This window comes from Ochlerotatus camptorhynchus, unplaced genomic scaffold (genome assembly GCF_037179485.1).
Source record: "Ochlerotatus camptorhynchus isolate MF236.1 unplaced genomic scaffold, CSIRO-AGI_Acam_v1.1 ptg000226l, whole genome shotgun sequence".
Lineage (NCBI taxonomy): Eukaryota > Metazoa > Arthropoda > Insecta > Diptera > Culicidae > Ochlerotatus > Ochlerotatus camptorhynchus.
In genome coordinates this window covers 103112-123637 of record NW_027040716.1, presented here as the reverse complement: position 1 = coordinate 123637, position 20526 = coordinate 103112, and the positions used below count along the sequence as shown (strand labels likewise).

General features: G+C 37.0%; 1 protein-coding gene across 1 annotated transcript; it reads left to right on the top strand.

Moving 5' to 3' along the window:
- Nucleotides 1-772: 772 nt before the first annotated feature.
- Nucleotides 773-14053, top strand: Nop17l (Nop17 like). The gene is made up of 5 exons (XM_065225318.1): nucleotides 773-2366; nucleotides 2979-3786; nucleotides 12227-12627; nucleotides 12691-12805; nucleotides 13276-14053. Exons 1-5 carry the CDS (start codon nucleotides 1276-1278, stop codon nucleotides 13588-13590), a joined length of 2730 nt encoding a protein of 909 aa, XP_065081390.1. The 5' UTR covers nucleotides 773-1275; the 3' UTR covers nucleotides 13591-14053.
- Nucleotides 14054-20526: the final 6473 nt, after the last annotated feature.

Genomic DNA, 20526 nt, shown 5'->3' with positions numbered 1-20526 from the left:
TACTTAAGGTTAAAACTTTATCATTAAACGTTCATGTAAAGTTCCATAACCATTTCAGTTGAAGTTTAGCAGGGATTATAAACAATTTATAACCATTTTAGGTAAGGTCAATTTATGGTTCGCGCTTATGCGGGTTCTGGTCTTAGAGTTATGGTATTAAGCTCTCTTGTATGGTTATTTTTATTAGGGTAGTCAAGTAGTGAGCCAATTTTAAATCGTTTGTTTTAACTGCCCAGCCCAGTCTGGTCAGCGTTTAAGCGTGAATATATTAAAATATTGAAAATATACCATAATCAATTGACCCTTGCTGTAACCGCACTTTTTATAATTTTTAGAGAAATTTTACTCAATTTTGAGGAAGTAGGTTGACCGTATCTAGTTATTGAGTATTTTGAGGTTGCCGTGAAGATTCGCATCCCCGCTGAACATCACAATCCATGCAATGTATACAGGTGAGATAATGAGAATTTGTCGTCTCTTTCATTCGTCCACTGTGCGAATGGTTAATTGAGTGTGACGGAGTATGCAGCATCACGCGTTTAATCAGTGAGAGGACGAAAGAGATGATACATTAAAATTGCCTCAGCTTCTTACATTACATTGCATCACAATCACCTCTTTCACAAAATTTAACGTGCCGTTCATTTGTTTGAGATTGTAAACAAACACGAATACGTTTGTGTTGGTTTTATCCATTGAGGAGTGTGACGTGCGCTAATGTCAGCTGATATGGTATTCGTAATGTTTGTAGTTGTACTTTTTTCAATGAAAGATCAGTGAAATTGTTGTTCAATTTTTTGTGGTTTTCTATCAATTTCAAATATAAAAGGAATATTTTCTCCGTATTTAATGTGATTTATTTTTTACTAATTGGTGTTAATCATCTAATGAGGTGAAGAAGTGCTGAATTCAGTGAAAAATTTAATAGTTTGATCAATATTGTTTAGGAACGTGGTGTGATTGGTCACGTAGTAATTTTTCGTGATTTCCCTTGAGCTTGAAGACCTGAGTGAATTCGTGTTGTTATTTTTGATAAAATTCTGCAATCGTGAGTGATCCAGGTGGTAGCCGGTTCTAGCTAGCTGGTCTAAGTAGGTCTAGTCTGTCAACAAAGTTTATTTTGGTTGCATCATATTTTTTCTGACCGATACCGTTGACAAAAAATATTACTGCGTAATTTCACGAGGGCGGCCGGCAACGAAGAGTGAAGATTGTGCTCAGAATAAAAGTGGAAGAAAAAATTGCTCAGCATATAGTGGGACGTGAAAAAACAAAATGTCGAACGTTGGGGAAAAAATTGAACTTTCTCGTGATGAATTTCGGAACATTACGCAGTGCTTGGGGGATGAAGAGTTCCGGAAATTGTTTGCTGAATACTGTCAAGAGCTCAACGATCCGGAGAACCGGAAGCAATACGAGGAGGAACTTAAACTTTTGGAAGCTGAGAGGGGATACGACGTGAAGTTCATCAAACCTTTGCCGGGTTATGTAATTAAGACCGTTGTCGACGGAAAGGTAAAAGGATTTGTAAATGTTTGCCACTGTGACCTGATCGGGAAGCCGGCTAGTCAGTGCTCAAACAATGAAAAGGGCCAAAAGGGTCTCAAGTGGAGCATTCCGTATGCTCAATGCCAGCCTAGAAAGGATTTTGATAACAAAAATGTCGAATGTATTGTTTACGATGTCGTATTTCACTACGATACACTGCATTTGACTAAAAGTAACAACAATTTTCGTAAATTAGTAACTGACACTGCCTTGGATGCTGTGGAAGGTGCATTCAACGTTCTGCTGGATAAAGTTAATCTTAAGTTTCCCAAGCTACAGTACAAAGGTATTCCGAAAATGACTGTGATTCGACAAAAGTCTAAATGTTTTGGGAACCGGCAGAAAGATGGCCTAATTGATACAGTTTATCCTATTCCTGAACAAAATCGAATGGTACAAGATAACAGCGGTGATAAAGAAAATATGAACAATCAAGCTTGTAAACCGATAGTTGAGTTGGAGTATGCTGCTCCATCTTACAAGCTTGTCCACAGAAAAGAGATAGAATATCACGAGCTAACAGAAGAATTAGATGCAAAGGTGGACGTTGCCATCCCGAAGGAGCTTGTGCTGGTCATTGAGCTACCCTTACTTAAATCAGCTAATGACTGTACTCTAAATGTTACTAGCAGCGAGGTACATTTGATCAGTGAAAAACCAGAAAAGTACAAACTACAAGTCAAATTGCCGTATGAAGTGGTAGAAAAGGATGGATCTGCGAAATTTAATACCGATGATAGGACGTTAACCATCATACTTCCTGTCGTCAAGAGTCGGCGGACGCTGAATGACATCAATGTGGCTGGCAATATTGGAAGGTAATTAGATTTTTTGTATTAGTTTGTTAATTGATCCAATAATTTAATAACCCTTGTCTAAAACATACTGAATGGCAAATAATCATCGGCTAAAAGTCTCTTAAAAATAAAGAAAATCAAACTAACCAAACAAATCATGTGTTAGACTTCTCGCCTTGATAACCAGAATGATGCCCGGAAGTCAAGGAACTTTTCAATTCGAAAATCTCTACGATTGGCCCGGCAATCGAACCTATCACTTCCAGCATGGTTTTGCTTGATAGTTCTGTCTTTGCTGATTTTTCTAAGGATGACCACATGTTTAAGTAACAGGGTTGAATTGGATAGAATGAGTCTCGGGGCAGGATGGATCAACTACCTAATATATTGATTTATTAATTTGTCAACATCAACAAGCTCAATGTAGCCATAATGATGGTGTGAAAATGTAAACCATCATTGGGGTTAAATGTGGTTACATAAATCAATGAGCAGACCCATCTTGCCCTACTTCTTATTGCCTTTAAATTTTCAATGCTCAATAATAGTTTGTGTTTAAATTTGTAGTAAAATTTACTTGTTTGTGTGTGTCATGAAAAAATTAAGATTAAGTAATATTTTCTATCATTTTAGTGTTACAAAAGAAGTCAAGCCTGCAATGGATAAAAAACTAGTTGAGCCTGCAAAGCTGCCTAAGGGCGCACAAGTTATTTCCAGTAATGCTACGAAGAAGATAATCTTCCCAAAGTTTTCTGCAAATAAGATGGATAATATCTTTGCATTTACATTGAACGTTCGGAATGTTGACCCGTCCAGCATTATCCTACGGAAAGGCACGGATGCACTCAGTTGCAGATTCACGAATATTGGTAGCGGATTTTTCCCTTGCTATTATGTGTTCTTCGTTCGGTTTCCTAACGCCAACATCACTGAGGTACAGCATGAGGAATGGGACAACAATTTAATTTTGCAAGTGGTTCTCGATCATGGATTCGTGGATAGCTATTGCGTTGGAGCAGATGAAAATGATTTAGTGGAATACTCTATTATGGAAGACATCACAGATAAACTCAACAAGTTTGGCAAACATATTGAAGATGACAGTCTTTGTATAGCGGTATCCAAAACTGCAACCAAGCCAGAACGGAAATCTTCCAATCTTAGCATCGAGATTAAAACGAAAGGTGATACCGATAACGAAGATGGAAGTGATGAAGTTCTTGATGGAGAACAAAAGACTGATCAATCCGTACAAGAACAAGACAAACAGTGCAAAAATAACGAAATAATTGAAAATAATAATCAGGATACTAATATTGCCGTTGTCGATCAAGGAAAGGACATACAAGATTCGGTGCACGAGGGAAAGAAATCTAGGAAAAACCATCGCCGGAAAAACAAGAAACGATCTCTTTCGGAGTCATGCTGTGATCAACTGAAGGTAAGGTAGCAATTGTTATTTTATTTTTCATTAGGCTGACCATTAGCCTCGAGAACAGTTTTTTATGGCAGTTTCACATGGCTTCTTAAGACCTACTCTGCCCTTAAGACTTTTCTTATGAAGACGATTTCGTACGGATTGTGATGTCAGTTGAATGGAAAACTCGCTTTTAATCTGTTTCGCAATTTTCGGAGCTGATAGTCCCCGGTCCAGCTCCGCTTTCTTCACGATAGCTCTGTCAATTCGGCCAGTTGTCTTTGAAGGACGCCCTATCGCTTAGCTGATGAGATAGAACCACGCTTTTTGTACATCTGCACAATTCTAGCGTACGTATCTTTGTGAAGCTGGACAATATCGGCAATATCACGGTAGCTTTTGCCAGTTTTGTGATGTTTAATAATCAAATTTCGGATACTGATCAAAATTTGTGCTTTTTTGGGCATTTTGCAACAAATAACTTCGAATTTTGAACACGAAATCAGCACGAATTGAGCACGAAAACTTCAAGAGCACTAAATAACCTAAGAGGAAGAGGTGACAATTGGCTTCTTCCTCTTTTATTTCTATCTCTATCTCTATCTTTATCTATCTCTATCTTACACACTTGAAATCGGCCAATCAGGAGCTGGTTCACGTTTGACAGAAAAGTGGTTCTTTTTCGCCCCCGTATTGTCACCTCTTCTCTTAGTAAATAACAGATAGACACAATGTTTACATTCGATAAAGTTGCAGAATACACACTAAAACTCTGTAAAACACACTTAAGTCATAGAATCCGTTTGGGGGTGGATAAACTTTTTTATGGGTAATTTTTTACCATTTTTCATAATTTATCACATGCAATCTCAAGCAGTGATGGAAAAGTTCGCGAAAAATCACTATGACTCACGAACTTTTCCCTTGGTGAACTTCGTGAAATATCGCGAACTTTTCCAACACTGATCTCAAGAAAAGATATAAACGCCGTATTTTCAATGGCAATATGATAAATAAACATAAATTGATAAATCATGGAGGAACACTCATAAAATTTAACTGATTTTCACCAGAAAAACAAAAAAAAAATTGTTAATTGGTAGGGGGGTGGATAAACTTTTTTTGCATACTGTATGTAACATTTAAAAAAATTGAGATATTTTCGTTAACATTTAGAGGTGGCCCAAGGCAGGGTATCCATTCAACCGGAAAATCCGAGAAAAACCAGGGATTCTGATTCGTCTGGAAAAAAAAAAACCGGGAAGAATGCGGAAAATCCCAAATCGTGCGATCATCGGAAAGATCATATATACTCATCCTAAGCAGGCATGAAAAATCATTTACATTCATTTCGTGCATTCATTTACGTTCATTTGCCTCTAACTTTTTTAATCAACAGAATTCCTTAAAATGGCGCATGAAGCTTTTGTAGGTTTTGTCAATAGCTAAAACTTTTGTCAACAACTCAAATCAGTATCTCTTGTGCATGATTCACCAGAGCGGACAGAACCCACCATTGTTTTTCAGTAAATGTAAATTACATTCATTGAAAAACAATACCAAATTTTTCCCGATCTGGATCATCTTGTATATGAGATACATATTTGAGTTGCTCATAAAAGTTGTATCTAACAAAACCAACGAAAGTTTCATACATAATTTTACGAAATTCAATTGATGAAATTTTTTAGATGCAAATGATTTGCATGCACGAAATGAATGTACATGATTTTCCATGCTTGATCCCAAGTTATAATTTTGGTTTTATCATAACCTTGTAGGCCATAATTTGGAACTGGAGAATCCTTTAAACCTTTATACAACTTGAAGTGTAACTTGGAACCAATCAGTTTTATATCATATACATGATTATGTTCTCTTGTTTACACATCTGTTCAAAACTTTCATATTAAGTATAAACAATCCTCAAAATTACAAAAAAAAACTTTATTCATTTCTTTCACATGATCTTCCGGATTTTTAATTTGTGGTTATATCAGCTGTAAATCAGTCCAGATCTGTAGATAATCGAAAAATAAGTTGTGCAATAAAATGCACATTATTTTGAGTTTTGAAAATCGTCATTATGATGTAAACAAATGGATTGGATGATATTTCCTCTTAAAATCGGCTAGCGCACTCTACAGTGATGGTGCATGAAAAGAGCCTATTGGTGCTGCATAGAAATAGCCTATAGTTTTCTTTTCGAAAATGTATGGAGAAAACAACTTTTATGAATGGTAATGGTTCTTTACAACCTATTATTTGTAATGTTCATTTCCAAAAAAAAAAGCATAATACATAAGGTTAAAACTTTATCACACAAACGTTCATGTAAAGTTTCATAACCATTTCAGTTAAAGTTTAGCAGGGATTATAAACAATTTTTAACCATTTTTAACGGTAAGTTCAAGTTATAGTTCGCGTTATGCGGTCATCCAGTTTAGTTTACTCGAGAGTTTACTCACCAGAGCACGGATCACTCGACCCTTATAGATGATGGAGGTGTCATCTGCGAACATTGGCAGGATACCACTACCCGGCAGGGGAGAAACGTCCGACGTGAAAATGTTGAATAGGATACACGCTAACTTAAAAGTACCCATTAAATGAGTATCTTCTACTCACTTTTTGAATTTAGTCTGAACTGTCAAAAAATGAGTATTTACAAAAATGCAAAATCGGGTACTTTTTCCTCATTTTTGAAAATATCTTCGGCAATTTAAAATGGTTAAAAATAATTCAATGCAAAACGTGACGCCATGTTTGAGCTGCATCGAAGTCTCGATCGAAGTAAACAGTGCTAATTTCGGATAACTAAAGTATGGAACAAATCTTTTCGGTATGGTATTGTGAAAATAGATGATCCAAGATACTTCGAAAGGATTCGAAAAACTCGAAGGTAAGGATTTTTCCCGTTCCACGAAAGACTTCATGCAGCTTACTTCATTTACCGTTTGAACGCTCACATCTTATAATTTATTACCCCCAGAAATCTGTCCTGGATAATCCCCCTTTACCAGCCAGACATTAAATTAAATAGTTATTAATTGTTTAAGAGAATCATAATCTTATGGCATGATCAAGCAATTATTTTGTGGGCAACACTGTATTCTGCAGTGTGACATTACAGACGGTATAGTAAACACAGACCGGCGGATACGAATCTAGCGGAGCCAAACGAACTGTCAAAATGTTGAGCCAAACGGACAAACGAATGATGTGTGGAGAGTATAGTAGTCCCGAACATGGTTTTCCGTTATTATGTTTTTAATGATAAAAAAACGTTTAATCTTCTTGGTGTCTTGGGTGCATTTATTCTTTATAATGCAAGAAATAAGCGCACCGAAGACACCAATAACATGAGACGTAAACGAGCACTTTTATCACACTTTTTAATAAGTTGAAATGCGATCATTTGTCCAGTTAGACGTGAAGTACGCAATAGATTCACATTGATCTAACACTCAAAATAATCACTATTTGATCTTACAGAACTTTTTTTTTGACACTATGGACTCTGGGTTTTGTTCCAGACAAATTGGTTACATTCAAGATTCTCCGGAAGATTTGATTGCATACTTGTATCATTAACGGATTGCGAATAATAAACAAAATCGGTACATTATATTCAATATCTTGATACTGCATACTTGATACTGTCGAGGTTTGTGGGCTTGGATGTATGTTCTCAAATGCATCCTTTATATAAACCGAGGGGGACGACTCTATCTACGATGCAGGAAATATTGTGTTTTGCTGTGGCTAGCTGTGCGTACACTGAGTAGATAGAAAGAAGATTTATCACGATTTTGAAGATTTCCTGCAAAAAGATGATTCGCGATGCAAGTAGATGCGAGAAATGAAAGAAGATTTTTTGAAAATTTATTCGCTAGTGTGAGATTTATTGAGCATCTAAATTTTAGATGTGTCGCCCCCTCGATATAAAAACTTCATTTTCAAACCAAAATTAAAGCTTGTTTACATAACAGCTTGCTGCACTGAATACGAGTCATTCTATGTGTAAGCATTTGCAAGTGTTGCTAGACAATAGGAAAAATAATGTAAAACTAACCGTGCTGCCAATTTTACTGAATTTCTATCCGCCGGTCTGTGTTTACTATATATACCGTCTGTAGTACTACACTATGTTTGTTTTGATTCACTATGAAAGTTTGACAGCTAAAATGACGGGTTCGTGGATTTACCTATGTTTCGAGGGGTGAATCGATTAGCTTGGGACCGAAGATAGTACCAACAATCAATACGAAACTAACGATTTAAAATTGGCTCCCCGAAAAAAAAATTACAGTGAAATTTTCAGTGGAAACAATGCTCTAACATTAATATTTATTGTCGACAATAAAAATGATTGTTATAATGTTGTACCCTTCCGAAAACGGCAAAACTGTTACCTAGCTGTACAATGAATGTACATAATAAAATGTTGTTACAATGATTTTTATTGTATTTTTCATTTATTTTATTGTTAACATGATTCGATCACGAACAATAATGAACAATTCTATTACAATAAAAAATGTTGTTACATTAAATATTGGTGTGTTTTCATTGTGGGTTACTTCACGAACAATAAAAATAAATCAGACTATGAGAGGGTCAGCAACACTGCCAATGTAATCAAGATAGGTGCTGCTCGTATGGCTCTTGCTTTGACAGTTCGTTTGGCTGTATTCGTTGCCAAGTCAATTGAACGCCTACGACCAGATCGGTTTGAGTTGAACTCAACTCTCCTGCCTCATCTAAATCCCGCTTAATGCAGACCTTTTCCGTGCAGTCACTAATCATACAATAATAATAAAAAAATCCACCACTTGAAGATGTCAGGAAATCACTCTCAGGTGGAAGCATATTTTCATGGGCGATTCTCTCCAGTTGAATGCATTAACTTATCAACGACGTTCAACCACCAAGGAGACGTGACCTAGAGAGATCGAGTGCAGGGGAGTTGGCTTCCATTTCTCACAAGTTCCGGATCGAATCTCAATCCATAACCAGTAAAAAAAAGGACTCACCCGTAACAGACATTACCACCCCCTTCCCTCCCCGGGGCGATGTTTTATTTTTTCGATTTATTTTTAAAGTCAATAAAGTAGATCTGTCAAGCCAACACATACACTCTAAAGTACACTGTTATTTTTTTTAATCAATAAATTCGCCAACCAACAGTAAAATAACAATAATATATAATGTTATTGAAAAAAAATTATATGGGGAAATCACGAAAATTTCATTGTTAAGATACTTAACAACCCCCCTTTTTTATTGTAAATTTTCCATTTACCATGAAATTTACTGTTTTGTACAACATAAATCAAGGTAAATTTATTGTAGACGTAACAATATAAATCATTGTTAAGACAATAATTTTCGTCTTATTGTTACATTGTATTTTATTGTATTTTTGTTGTTATTTTTTTTCGGGCCACTACTTGACTAGCCTATTGGTCCCAAGCAAACGATTAACGTACCCCATTCTAGTCGAAATTCTAGTACTACGCAATGTTTGTTTTCATTCGCTATGAAAGTTTGACAGATAAAATGAGGGGTTATTGGTTTTTCCTTTGTTTCGAGGGGTGAATCGATTAGCTTGGGACCGAAGATAGTACCAGAGCTGAGCCAAAAAGTAGAGCACGTTATTTCGGGACCTTCTAGTCTTAGAGTTACCTCTATGATAGTACCAGAGCTGAGCCAAATGGTTGAGCACGTTTCTTCGGGACCTACTACATAGTCTTAGAGTTACCTCTATGGTATTAGGCACTTTTGATATCATGAACGTAGTACAATCATAGAGGTAACTCTAAGACCACTGGGTCCCGAAGAAAATCATTATTATTTTTGGCTCACTCAGTACCAGAACAACGGTCCCAAGCAGTCCCAAGCTATTTCACTCACCCCTGCATGTTCTGCATGAATCCACACACCCCTGATGTTATCTGTCAAACTTTCATAGCGAATCAAAACAAACATAGTGTAGTAATAGAATTTCAACTAGAATAGGGTACGTTAATCGTTTGCTTGGGACCAATAGGCTACTAAAGTGGTGAGCCAATTTAAAATCGTTAGTTTCGTATTGATTGTTGGTACAATGTCATGACGTCAGGGTAGGCGTGTAACATGCATGAGAAAGCTAATAATGTTTACCTATGTTTACCACACCTTTTATTTGACTAAACTTATGAATTGACAGATGGAAAGACAGATGGAAAGTTATCGATTAACCCTGCTATCCGAGCGTGGTCATTTCTGACAGACAAGAAGTTAAATTTTGAAACCCGTGGCTGCTTTTGAAAACAATACATTTGCTCGTCGATTTGGCTTAACTGATAGCTCACACACGCATGCTAACACAACCGTGGATGAGCTACCAGTTACGCCAAACCGACGATCAAATGCATTGTTTGCAAAAGCAGATACGTCCCTTTAAAAAGTAACCGAAAAATCCCTTTTTAGACATTTTTCCTCAAATTCACAGCTGGTGAATAACAATAATATTCCTAGCTACTTTGATGATGCTATGCATAATTAGATGATAGGTTCAAAATGTTCTGACTTATTCATCAGCCATAACAATCCAGTGATTAAAAACTTGACAGTCGATCGGCGGTTTCTTATTTTTTTTTAAATATTTGCTTTTTGAATTGATGTAAATTAAAAAAAAATAATCTCAAAATATTTTAATTATGTTTTATTTGTATTCCAAAAGTCAAAGAGCATCCAATTGCACTTTTCATGCGCAAACTTAATTTTAATTATTTAAATCACAAAAATTAAATTTCTTTCGCAAACACAATACTCCTCACGCTTTCCTCGCGAAGCGCTCGTGTTTAGTTACATTGCTCGATTGGAACCACGTTTGACGGTTCGAGTGGAACTTTTGGCTTCAGTCTTCGCCCGTCTCTTATTAGACATCGTCTCTGACAAGACTGATAGGGGAACTAAGGGCAAGACGGTCACCCTAACGATAGTGCGTTGTTATATGCGATTCCGTATAGGAAATTGTGCACCAGAATTGAAAGTTTATAATCTTGTCTCCGTGTATTATCATTGAAATTAAAATTAAGCCCCATAAAAAATGTTAATGATTTTTTCAAAATGTCATGTACCTGCTCTAAAAAATGTTATGGGGCAAGAGGGCCACTCTTATGGAGCAAATAGGCCATAGGTCGAAAATGAAGCGAAACAACAAATTACGATTCTTTAGTATGTCAGCAACTGCTTTTATTGTTTATTCCAGAAAAAATTTTACTTAACGATATTTTTATTCAAAACATATAAACCATGTGCGTCAAAGAAATCAAATGGAAACTATGTTTGATACTATTTTGTACAGTTTGTTTTCTAAAATTTCACGAAAACAACGTATATTGGAAACATAAATGCCCCATTGTGTTAATTTCTGAACATTTTTATACAATTCTATACATAAATGTAGGGGTGGCACTCTTGCCCTGTGTTAACGGTATCGAGTAAATTTTGGGGGTTCGGTTTCTGCGAACAATGAACGAGAATTTCTTCCGTAGTCAATCAAATAAAAAAGCGTCTCGATTTTCTTGACTATGAAGCACAACTCACTTTAGGAAAGAAAAGAACTGTGTAATTGAATTGATATCGCACAGGGTGTGCCAAAGTCTTGCGGTTGGGGCGCGCAGTAGGGATGCGCAAATCATCGTTTATTTTTAGGAACATATTTTTTGATCAATTAAAGAAAATATTTAATAATTTATTGTAATTAATATTTCAATCAACCATCAATAGTGACGTCTAAATGCAGAAATTGTGAAAAAAATAAATTGGAAATTCCGAAAACCTTGTTTTATGATGCCTTATTCTTATTACCCGTTTACATTACAGCGTATATCACGTGATATACGCTGTCTTTCAATGAACACTCATACATCTAGTTTTCACTGGAAATCCTATGTATGAGTGCCTATATAGTCAGCCTATATTACGTGATATAGGCTGTAATGTGAACGGAGTATATAAAAAACTAGCTTTCAATACATCACCACAAAATGATTTTTTGCATTTTTTTTACGACTTCGATTCGGACAGATTTTTCTAGAATGCTTCATGGGAATACCATGCATTGATTCATGGTGAGATAGGATTGAAAAGCTTTCATTTTCAAGATATATTGAGGGTGGCACTCTTGCCCCCGGGTGACCTTCTTGCCCCTAGTTCCCCTATGTGATTACTTTGCTTGACAAACTGACTTGAAGTTGTTTTCAAATTTTTTTATGATCAAAGTCCGTAGTTTTATGTGGTTTTATTACATAATATGAAGGTGATGCCAATTAATAGTGGATAGTATTTTAATCTCAAAATTATCGAAATTCATATGGGACTGCTAAACGATTATAGGCAGTGCAATAGATTGCATATTTCATTTCATCCTATGAATACCTCTAATTCGAGACTCGTGTTGTTCTTTTTTCAGGTGGAGCAAGACACTTCACAGTTGGAATCAAAAACACAGTTGGAGACAAAACATAATATATTTGAATCTGCTGGTAACACCGAAACAGCATCCAAGCAACGAAAATCTCGGAGTGTTTCCGTATCATGCACTTCAGCAGACAGTGCCGAAGCCGATTCGTCCTCGGTAGATCATTTATCAGCTTTAATACAATTCAACCGAAAATACAAAGGAATCTTGAAGCGCTCATCTTTCCAACGAAGCATTAGTGAATGCTCGTCTATCGATGAACATTATTATCTGGGAACCTCAGTTGATGGATCAAGTGTAGCTGGCTCCGTGGAGCATCCAAGCGGTGAACTTTCAGAAAGCTGTCGAAAAACGGTTCGTTTTAACGATTCTATTAAAACAAAATTGTTCAGGTATGTGAAACATGAGCGATATCGTTTTTTGAACATCACCTACTAGTTTTCGTCTATTTGCAGATCTAACACGAGCATTCTTGCCCAAAAGAAGAAAAATGCCAAGAAAAACGAAAGCAAACGACGAGCTTTATCTCGCCGTCTGAGTGAGGGCGAAAGCACCGATAATGAGGATAAGGTATTAATATAAGACAAAGTCGATAAAGACTGACACAGTAGGAAACAGGGTTGTTAATCGATAATCATCGATAACGTCTGTAATTCTAATTCACCATTGCATACGTTAAAGGCCCACGATCCGGATCGGGTGCGTTGCGACAAAGTGACAGCTAAATCTATTGTCTAACTGTCAAATTTACGTCAACGCAATGCAAACGGATCTAATGTGAGTGGCCCTTAACGCTGTCGTTATGGACGCTTATATTGACCCTGGTAGGAAAGATGGACACTTACCGATTTAATTTAAAAAAAATCTATTTAGAATAAATTTAGAACAACATGAACTAAATAAAGTGGTATGTTTATGTTAAAATAGTATATTGCTAAATTTATTCTTAAACGATTGTTATGTCTGTCTTTACCGACTTTTCCCTACATATTGTAATTTTGTTTAATTGGTTAAAATACATTGTTTATTATTGATACTAGGACACTGTGAGCAGCAATGGAGCATCGGCACCAGTAGTACAAAGAGACCACGATCATGACAGTGGAATCTCGTTGGATTCGGATGTAGGACACCCGATAGAAAAGATGGTAGCATCCGGGCCACAAAACCATCATCAAAAGGATTCGTCTAAACCAATTGAAATCAATCGGAACGCGGACCAGAAATTTGTGACCAACAAAAAAGAGAACAGCAATCTGAAAGTCAAGTCACAGCCACATAGCAAGAATGTTAAGCGCAGCGATTCTAGCGATATTGAATTTAAGAGCGATATGATTTTTGATATCGAAATGTAACATAGAAAAAATACGGAGTGCAACGATTTAACGTTTTTCACATCAAGTTTTATTCTGAGTGAAATTGCACTATCATAGATTTGTTTTGTCTTGCAACATCACATTTGTTATAGGCAGTTTTGACTGCAACATTAAAAGCAAAATTTCCCTACAAACTGGAATTATAAAAGAGAGAAGTTTCAGTGTATACTTAGAACTACTACTTAGAAGACACAAATCAAAGCATACAAATTGAATCGATATAGTTTATCAATATTCGTTTGCGCGAAATACACCAGAAATGGACACAATTGCCATAAAAATCCTATCTAATGTTAATTCTTGATGACTGACTTGATCTTCTCAGGACTTCCAACCGTCTATCCATTTAACATCCCAGAGCACCAACATAACAGTTCATGAAATATCCTGGAAAATTATGGGTATACAGTCAACTCTGCCTTACTCGATATTCAACGGACTAATGACTTGGAAGGTTTTGAGTTACAGAACATCAGAGAAAAAAAATACAATTTTAGTAGCCTTTTGAGCTATGATTTATTTTTTATTTAACGTTTTATTCAAACATTAGTCAAGGGGATTTTTTTCTTCTAATTTTTAGAATAAACAAATTAATTTATGATTTTATCCTGAAATCTTTCTACTAGATCACTAGGAAGCTGAATTTTGAACCTCAATGAACAGCTACGAATTTATGTAAAATAATCGGAAAAATATGTAAAATTGACTTGAGAAGGTAAAATGCGTGAAAAAAGTAATCAAGTAACGTAAAGTAATCAAGTAAGTAAAGGAGGTATCGAGATAGGAGAATATCGAGTTAGGGAGAGAGCACTGCTGTTCTACGCATACCTTTCCATGTTACTTTTTGACGTTTTTCACTTTAGTTGTTATCAGTACTTTTTCAAGCTGCGCCGGTGGTGTAGTGGTAAGCGTGATTGCCTCTCACCCCAGCAGGCCTGGGTTCAATCCCAGTCGGCGCCGCCGGGATGTTCTGAGGCATAACATCTCTGATCACGCCTTCCTTCGGAAGGGAAGTAAAGCCGTTGGTCCCCGGTTCATGAGTTGATGGGTCGATAGGTAGGGTCCAGGTGTGGGAGCTGCCTTCCTGGCGTCGGTAGCATTGGTGCTCAGCACGGAAAACAAGATCGACGGAAAACAAATCCAAGGAAAAAAAAAAGTACTTTTTCAGGAAAACTTTCGAATGAAAATAGAAAAACATATACCGAAAAGCTACTAGCGATAAACTATATCCAACAAAAAGCAGTTTACTACAATTTTATACAAGAAAAATATAAGAGTACCAACATCTGAGACACAAGCCTGCTAAAATATTAAAATTGTTTGATATTGTCGCGCTTATGTTAAATTCTCATTTGGTGACGGACGAAGCGCACCGCTCTTAAGCGCGATGCAACCCCGCCCATAAGGATTCAACACAGGCGTGTAACTTAGATAGTTTTTAATGGCGGCGGCTTGAGGAGCAAATCCTGAATAAAGAGCCGCCGTGTGTTAAATCAATGGGCGCAGTCATACGGCCATAAACAGAGAACAGATGGTATAATTCCATTTTGAGAAATTATCCTGCCACTCACAATATGTCTTTACACCTAATTCCGCGCATTTTAAAACCGGGAATCCTATTTTGCGCTATAAACTTTCAATTTCCACGTACGTTTTTAATCATTATAATGGTTAAATTTTTGTTTGTTTTTATTAAGGTACAGAGGGGCAAAATTTAACATACGCGCGACAATATTTTTTTAATTTATTTATTTAACGTCGGTCTCTGTTCCGCAATCTAGTGCCAATCACCGACGGACATCGATTGGCATCCATTGACGGCAATCGAATGTGCAGGATGGCAGCTTCCACACCTGCGTAGGAAATCTGACCCATTCAACACACATGGGCCGGGACCAACGGCTTTGCTTCCCTTCCGAAGGACGACGTGACCAGAGATTTTTATGCCTCAGAAAAATCTCACCGACCTCGGCTGGGATTGAACCCAGACCCATTGGGGTGAGAAAGCAGCTTACGCTCCTCGTTGATCGATTCTCTTAATCGATTTTCTCTTTGGTTTACCACGGCAACATAAACGATTTTTTCGCTAAGCTCGCAGCACAGTTCGACAAAAGATGATGTTAGCTTGCGTATGAATCAACACACTGAGGCTCTGAACCATTTGGCAAATTATTTTAACTTTTGGTTAAAATTTGACAGATGGAAAGTTATCGACTAACCCAGCTATCCGAGCGTGGTTACTTCTGACAGACAAGAAGTTAAATTTTGACAACTGTGGCTCGAAAACCGGTCGATCGACAGCACAGGGATTTTCGAACATAGAAAATAACATTCGAAATGTCACTTTTAACCACGAGTTAAATTTAACTCGGCAAATGGTTCACAGCCTGAATGGGAAATTCATTTGCAGTCGGGTTATTCGCGAAAGAGAATCGATCAACAATGATAGGCCCTTTTCTCGTGTTGCGCGAGATCTAGTAGTTTGCGCTAGTGCACAATGTTAGTCACTTCCGCTAAGAGATACACCTGCCGTTTCAACTTTCCCACGAGTTTCAACTTGCCCCAGTATTCCTTATCGGAATTCATTGGGGGGATATAATAATGGTAACTTGAAAGAAGGCTACAGGGTAATGGAATATGATCTCGATCTATGTTTCTTAGTCGATTCAAAAATATCAAACATTGATGGTTTTTACAACAAAATTAAATAATAATTCAAAAGAACGCGTCAGTTTCGTGGATTGACCACTTTTACGGATGTTCCGGATCTTCTGGAGAACCATATATAGGAACCTTATTAGAGATGAACTAGCCTAAGGCTAAAAATCTCTTTAATAAAATTAAAAAAAAATGCTACTCGGGCATGACTGTACGGCTAGTTATGAATATTTGTGCCCATTAATCTAAATTATAGATCTTAAGCTACTTGCAAAACCCATAACCACACCTTAAAAAACGTGTAACGACTAATTTCGCTTTTAAATAAAAGTTGACGACCCTATTTTCAATTTTTTCACAGTCAAAATAATCTACAGACGCTATAGGAATGGATCACAGACGCTAGAGGAATAGATCAATGAAAATGCTAAGGTTTTGACAAAACTGTGCTAGTTTTCATGTTTACTAGCTGTATCTTGAAATCCAAACCATCTGTGTTGGTCAAGGCCTATCGGATATATAACCAAATCAAGCCATCTTCAGGCTGTGTTCCATTTGGTGAATTTTCACTTAAATTTGACAGATGGAATATTTTCAAATAAACCTGCTAGAATAGCAAACTTATTTCTGACAGACAAGAGATCAGTTTTGGCAGACACGTTCTCGTATTTTCGAAGTGTCTAATTTAATAGAAAATTCACCAAATGGAACACAGCCTCCGAGAACCGAGTGCACTTGAATACCCGAAGTCCGCTCCGCATCGCTCGCTCTCGCTTAGGTCTGAATACACCTTAACGCAGGCGTTGCGGTTATTTTGTGGAACAATGTTCACGATTTCATGGTGTACTTTTGAAAACGAATTATTTACTTGTTCCGAGATTCGTGACTTACGTTCCCGAATTTCGGAACGAATTTTTTCCCGTGTACACGTTGAACTATGAGGACCGCCGAGAAATACGAGGAGAAATAGCGGTGGACGGTACCAACAATCAATACGAAACTAACGATTTTAAATTGGCTCACCACTTTAGTAGCCTATTGGTCCCAAGCAAACGATTAACGTACCCTATTCTAGTTGAAATTCTATTACTACACTATGTTTGTTTTGATTCGCTATGAAAGTTTGACAGATAACATCAGGGGTGTGTGGATTCATGCAGAACATGCAGGGGTGAGTGAAATAGCTTGGGACTGCTTGGGACCGTTGTTCTGGTACTGAGTGAGCCAAAAATAATAATGATTTTCTTCGGGACCCAGTGGTCTTAGAGTTACCTCTATGACGGTACCACCAACCCACTATGGGCAAAAATAAGTCCAAAATTACCCAAAATTCAATATCTCAACAGCACGCGGAATTCCGGCCATGAAAAACAACTTTTCCGAAAAGAAATTGTCCGGGAAATCGATTGCACGTGGTCCCATAAAGCGGAGAGCCTTGTAGGTATGATTTTTGGACAATTTTACCCCATTTTCCCCTACTTTTTGGAGGAAATGTTTTTTCACAGCTCTATTTTTCGTAAAACATAAACACTTTATGCATGGTTTTAGAAAACTATGTCTTTAAGCAACATTTCATGAGATATTAGGGGAATACGGGGTACACTGTATAGGGGAGTAAGGGGTCAATGTGAAAATACAATCAATGCTTTTTAATACAAAATCAATTCTTTTAAATATCATAATATTTTTTCTGAAAACATTTCTTAATTAACTTTCATTTGGTATTTTGAGTTCCGTCATCAGCCAAACAGTTCAAAAGTTATAAATTTTTGAAAAAAATCGAAAAAAAAATTTTTTTTTGACCGCCCTAATATATAAATAGTCAGCCTAATGACAAAATACAAAATATGGGTCTAATATGTTGCGATAAGGAACAAAACTACAAATTTTTATAAAATTCTGAGAACCACTACACTGGAGTCGCTTTTTACGCGGTTTTTTTTTACACGGTTTTTTTTTACGCGGATTTCGGAATTTACGCGGTTTTTTTTTACGCGGATTCCGGAATTTACGCGGTTTTTTTTTACGCGGATTTTGGTTTTTTTTTACGCGGATTTCAGAATTTACGCGGTATATCGCTTTTTACGCGATTTTTTCTTACACGGTCTTTTTTTACTCGGTTTTTTTTTACGCGGATTTCGGAATTTACGCGGTTTTTTTTTACGCGGATTCCGGAATTTACGCGGTTTTTTTTTACGCGGGACGTATCACCCGCGTAAAAAGCGACTCCAGTGTATATCGTTTTGCTGTATACAGACAAAAAAAGTGAAAACTATTTTAAAACATAAAGCAGTAAATTAAAACTTATTTAACCCCAATTAACCTTAAAATTTCGAAAAAAAAACTTATTATTGTTGGGGTCATTCAACAATCGCATCGTTCAACATTTATTTACAATAATAAATTTAGCAAGGGTTCACTTTCACCCCTTACTCCCTTATAAAGTGTACCCCGTATTCCCCTAATATCTCATGAACTGTTGTTTAAAGACATAGTATTTTAACACCATGCATAAAGTGCTTATGTTTTACGAAAAATAGAGCTGTGAAAAAACATTTCCTCCAAAAAGTAGGTGAAAATGGGGTAAAATGGTCCAAAACACATACCTACAAGGCTCTCCGGTCTATGGGACCACGTGCAATCGATTCCCAGGACGATTTCCCTTCGGAAAAGTCGTTTTTCATGGCCAGAATTTAGCGTACTGTTGAGATATTGAATTTTGGGTAATTTTGGACCCATTTTTACCCATAGTGCAACCGGTGGAAACTAACGATTTTAAATTGACTCACTACTTGACTAGCCTATTGGTCCCAAGCAAATCGATTAACGTACCCCATTCTAGTCGCAATTCTAGTACTACACAATGTTTGTTTTGATTTGCTATGAAAGTATGACAGATAAAATGAGGGGTTCGTGGATTTTTCTATGTTTCGAGGGGTGCATCGATTATCTTGGGACCGAATATAATACCAGAGCTGAGCCAAAAAGTTGAGCACGTTCTTTCGGGACCTACTAGTCTTAGAGTTACCTCTATGGTACCACCGCATATATGGTATGTTCTGCTAATCCCATTTAATGGTAAACAATAAAATTTGTCGATTTCATTGTTTCTTCACGGATAATTTGGGGTAATTTGAAATTTTACCGACTTTTCCAGCAATTCAAAGATCCAGTAAAACATTGCTGAATGCTGTAAAATAATCATAGCGTGTATGCAAGGTTGCAAATACTCATTTCAACTAAAATAATGTTTTTCGGATTAATAAAACCAAAAGATGGTATGATGCCATGTTTTACTTGTAACTTACAAGAAGAGGTTACAAAGTATGCGATTTAAATTTTGCTTTCTATGAGTCACAATCAGCGATTTTCTGATCGCTGAGTGAGTGAGTGAGTGAGTGTGTGAAAAATCGCTGATTGTGACTCTCATGAAGTGAAATAAATAGGTTTAATATGTCACACACATTCTTTGCAACCTCTTCTTGTATCCTACCAATTCAAAATATGATCATGGCATCTAATTATTTCATAATTAAAAAAAAAAATTGTTTTAGCTGAAATGAGTATTTGCAACCTTGCGAGTATGATCTGTGTTATCGCCCCACCATATTCTCCCTAACACTATCTACTAAAAATGACTATCCAAACGGTCTTTGTTTGATCAGAACCTAGAAAACGGAAGCGCATTTATCTAGCGCGAATACGAATATCGAATATAGAGCAGCAGCTATACACACGTTTGAACCCGTTCGCTGGCATCTCGCAAATACCAAGTCCAAGTGATGAAGTGATGAAGGTAAATCCGGACAGCGTGCAGGACTGGAACGCAGTGCCGAAGCAAAATCATATGGCTTGCTCGCAAGCTTCGTTCCATCCATCGCCGTCCGTCGTCGATCCCGAATACGAGCGAATGGCCTTTCGGCATCCAGGACGTTTGTGCGCATGATCTTTCCAGGGAAGCGGTGCAAGGAATATTTTGTTTCGCGCTTGGCCCAGGGCAACAGTTTGTTGGATTGGTGTCGAAAGTTTAACAGCCACTCATTGAGAAAATAATTTTCCTGAATCAACAATTGGCTGATCGGTATCAGATTCAAACGTTACGCTCATGGTAATGAAATTGGAACTAATTGCAGGTCACGGATCGTGTTGGTGGATTGGATTCACGGGGCATTGGATAAGAGGTTTTCTTTTTCTTTAAATTCATTACGCGTGGGTCGCAATCGAGAGAAACGTGCAACAAATCAAGCGATAAATTCA

Bases quoted from the DNA above. Each gene is read 5' to 3' on its own strand.
- Nop17l (XM_065225318.1), top strand. From the start codon at position 1,276: ATGTCGAACGTTGGGGAAAAAATTGAACTTTCTCGTGATGAATTTCGG. The intron at 2,367-2,978 runs GTAATTAGATTT...CTATCATTTTAG, and splicing joins GTGGCTGGCAATATTGGAAG to TGTTACAAAAGAAGTCAAGC. The intron at 12,628-12,690 runs GTATGTGAAACA...GTCTATTTGCAG, and splicing joins ATTAAAACAAAATTGTTCAG to ATCTAACACGAGCATTCTTG.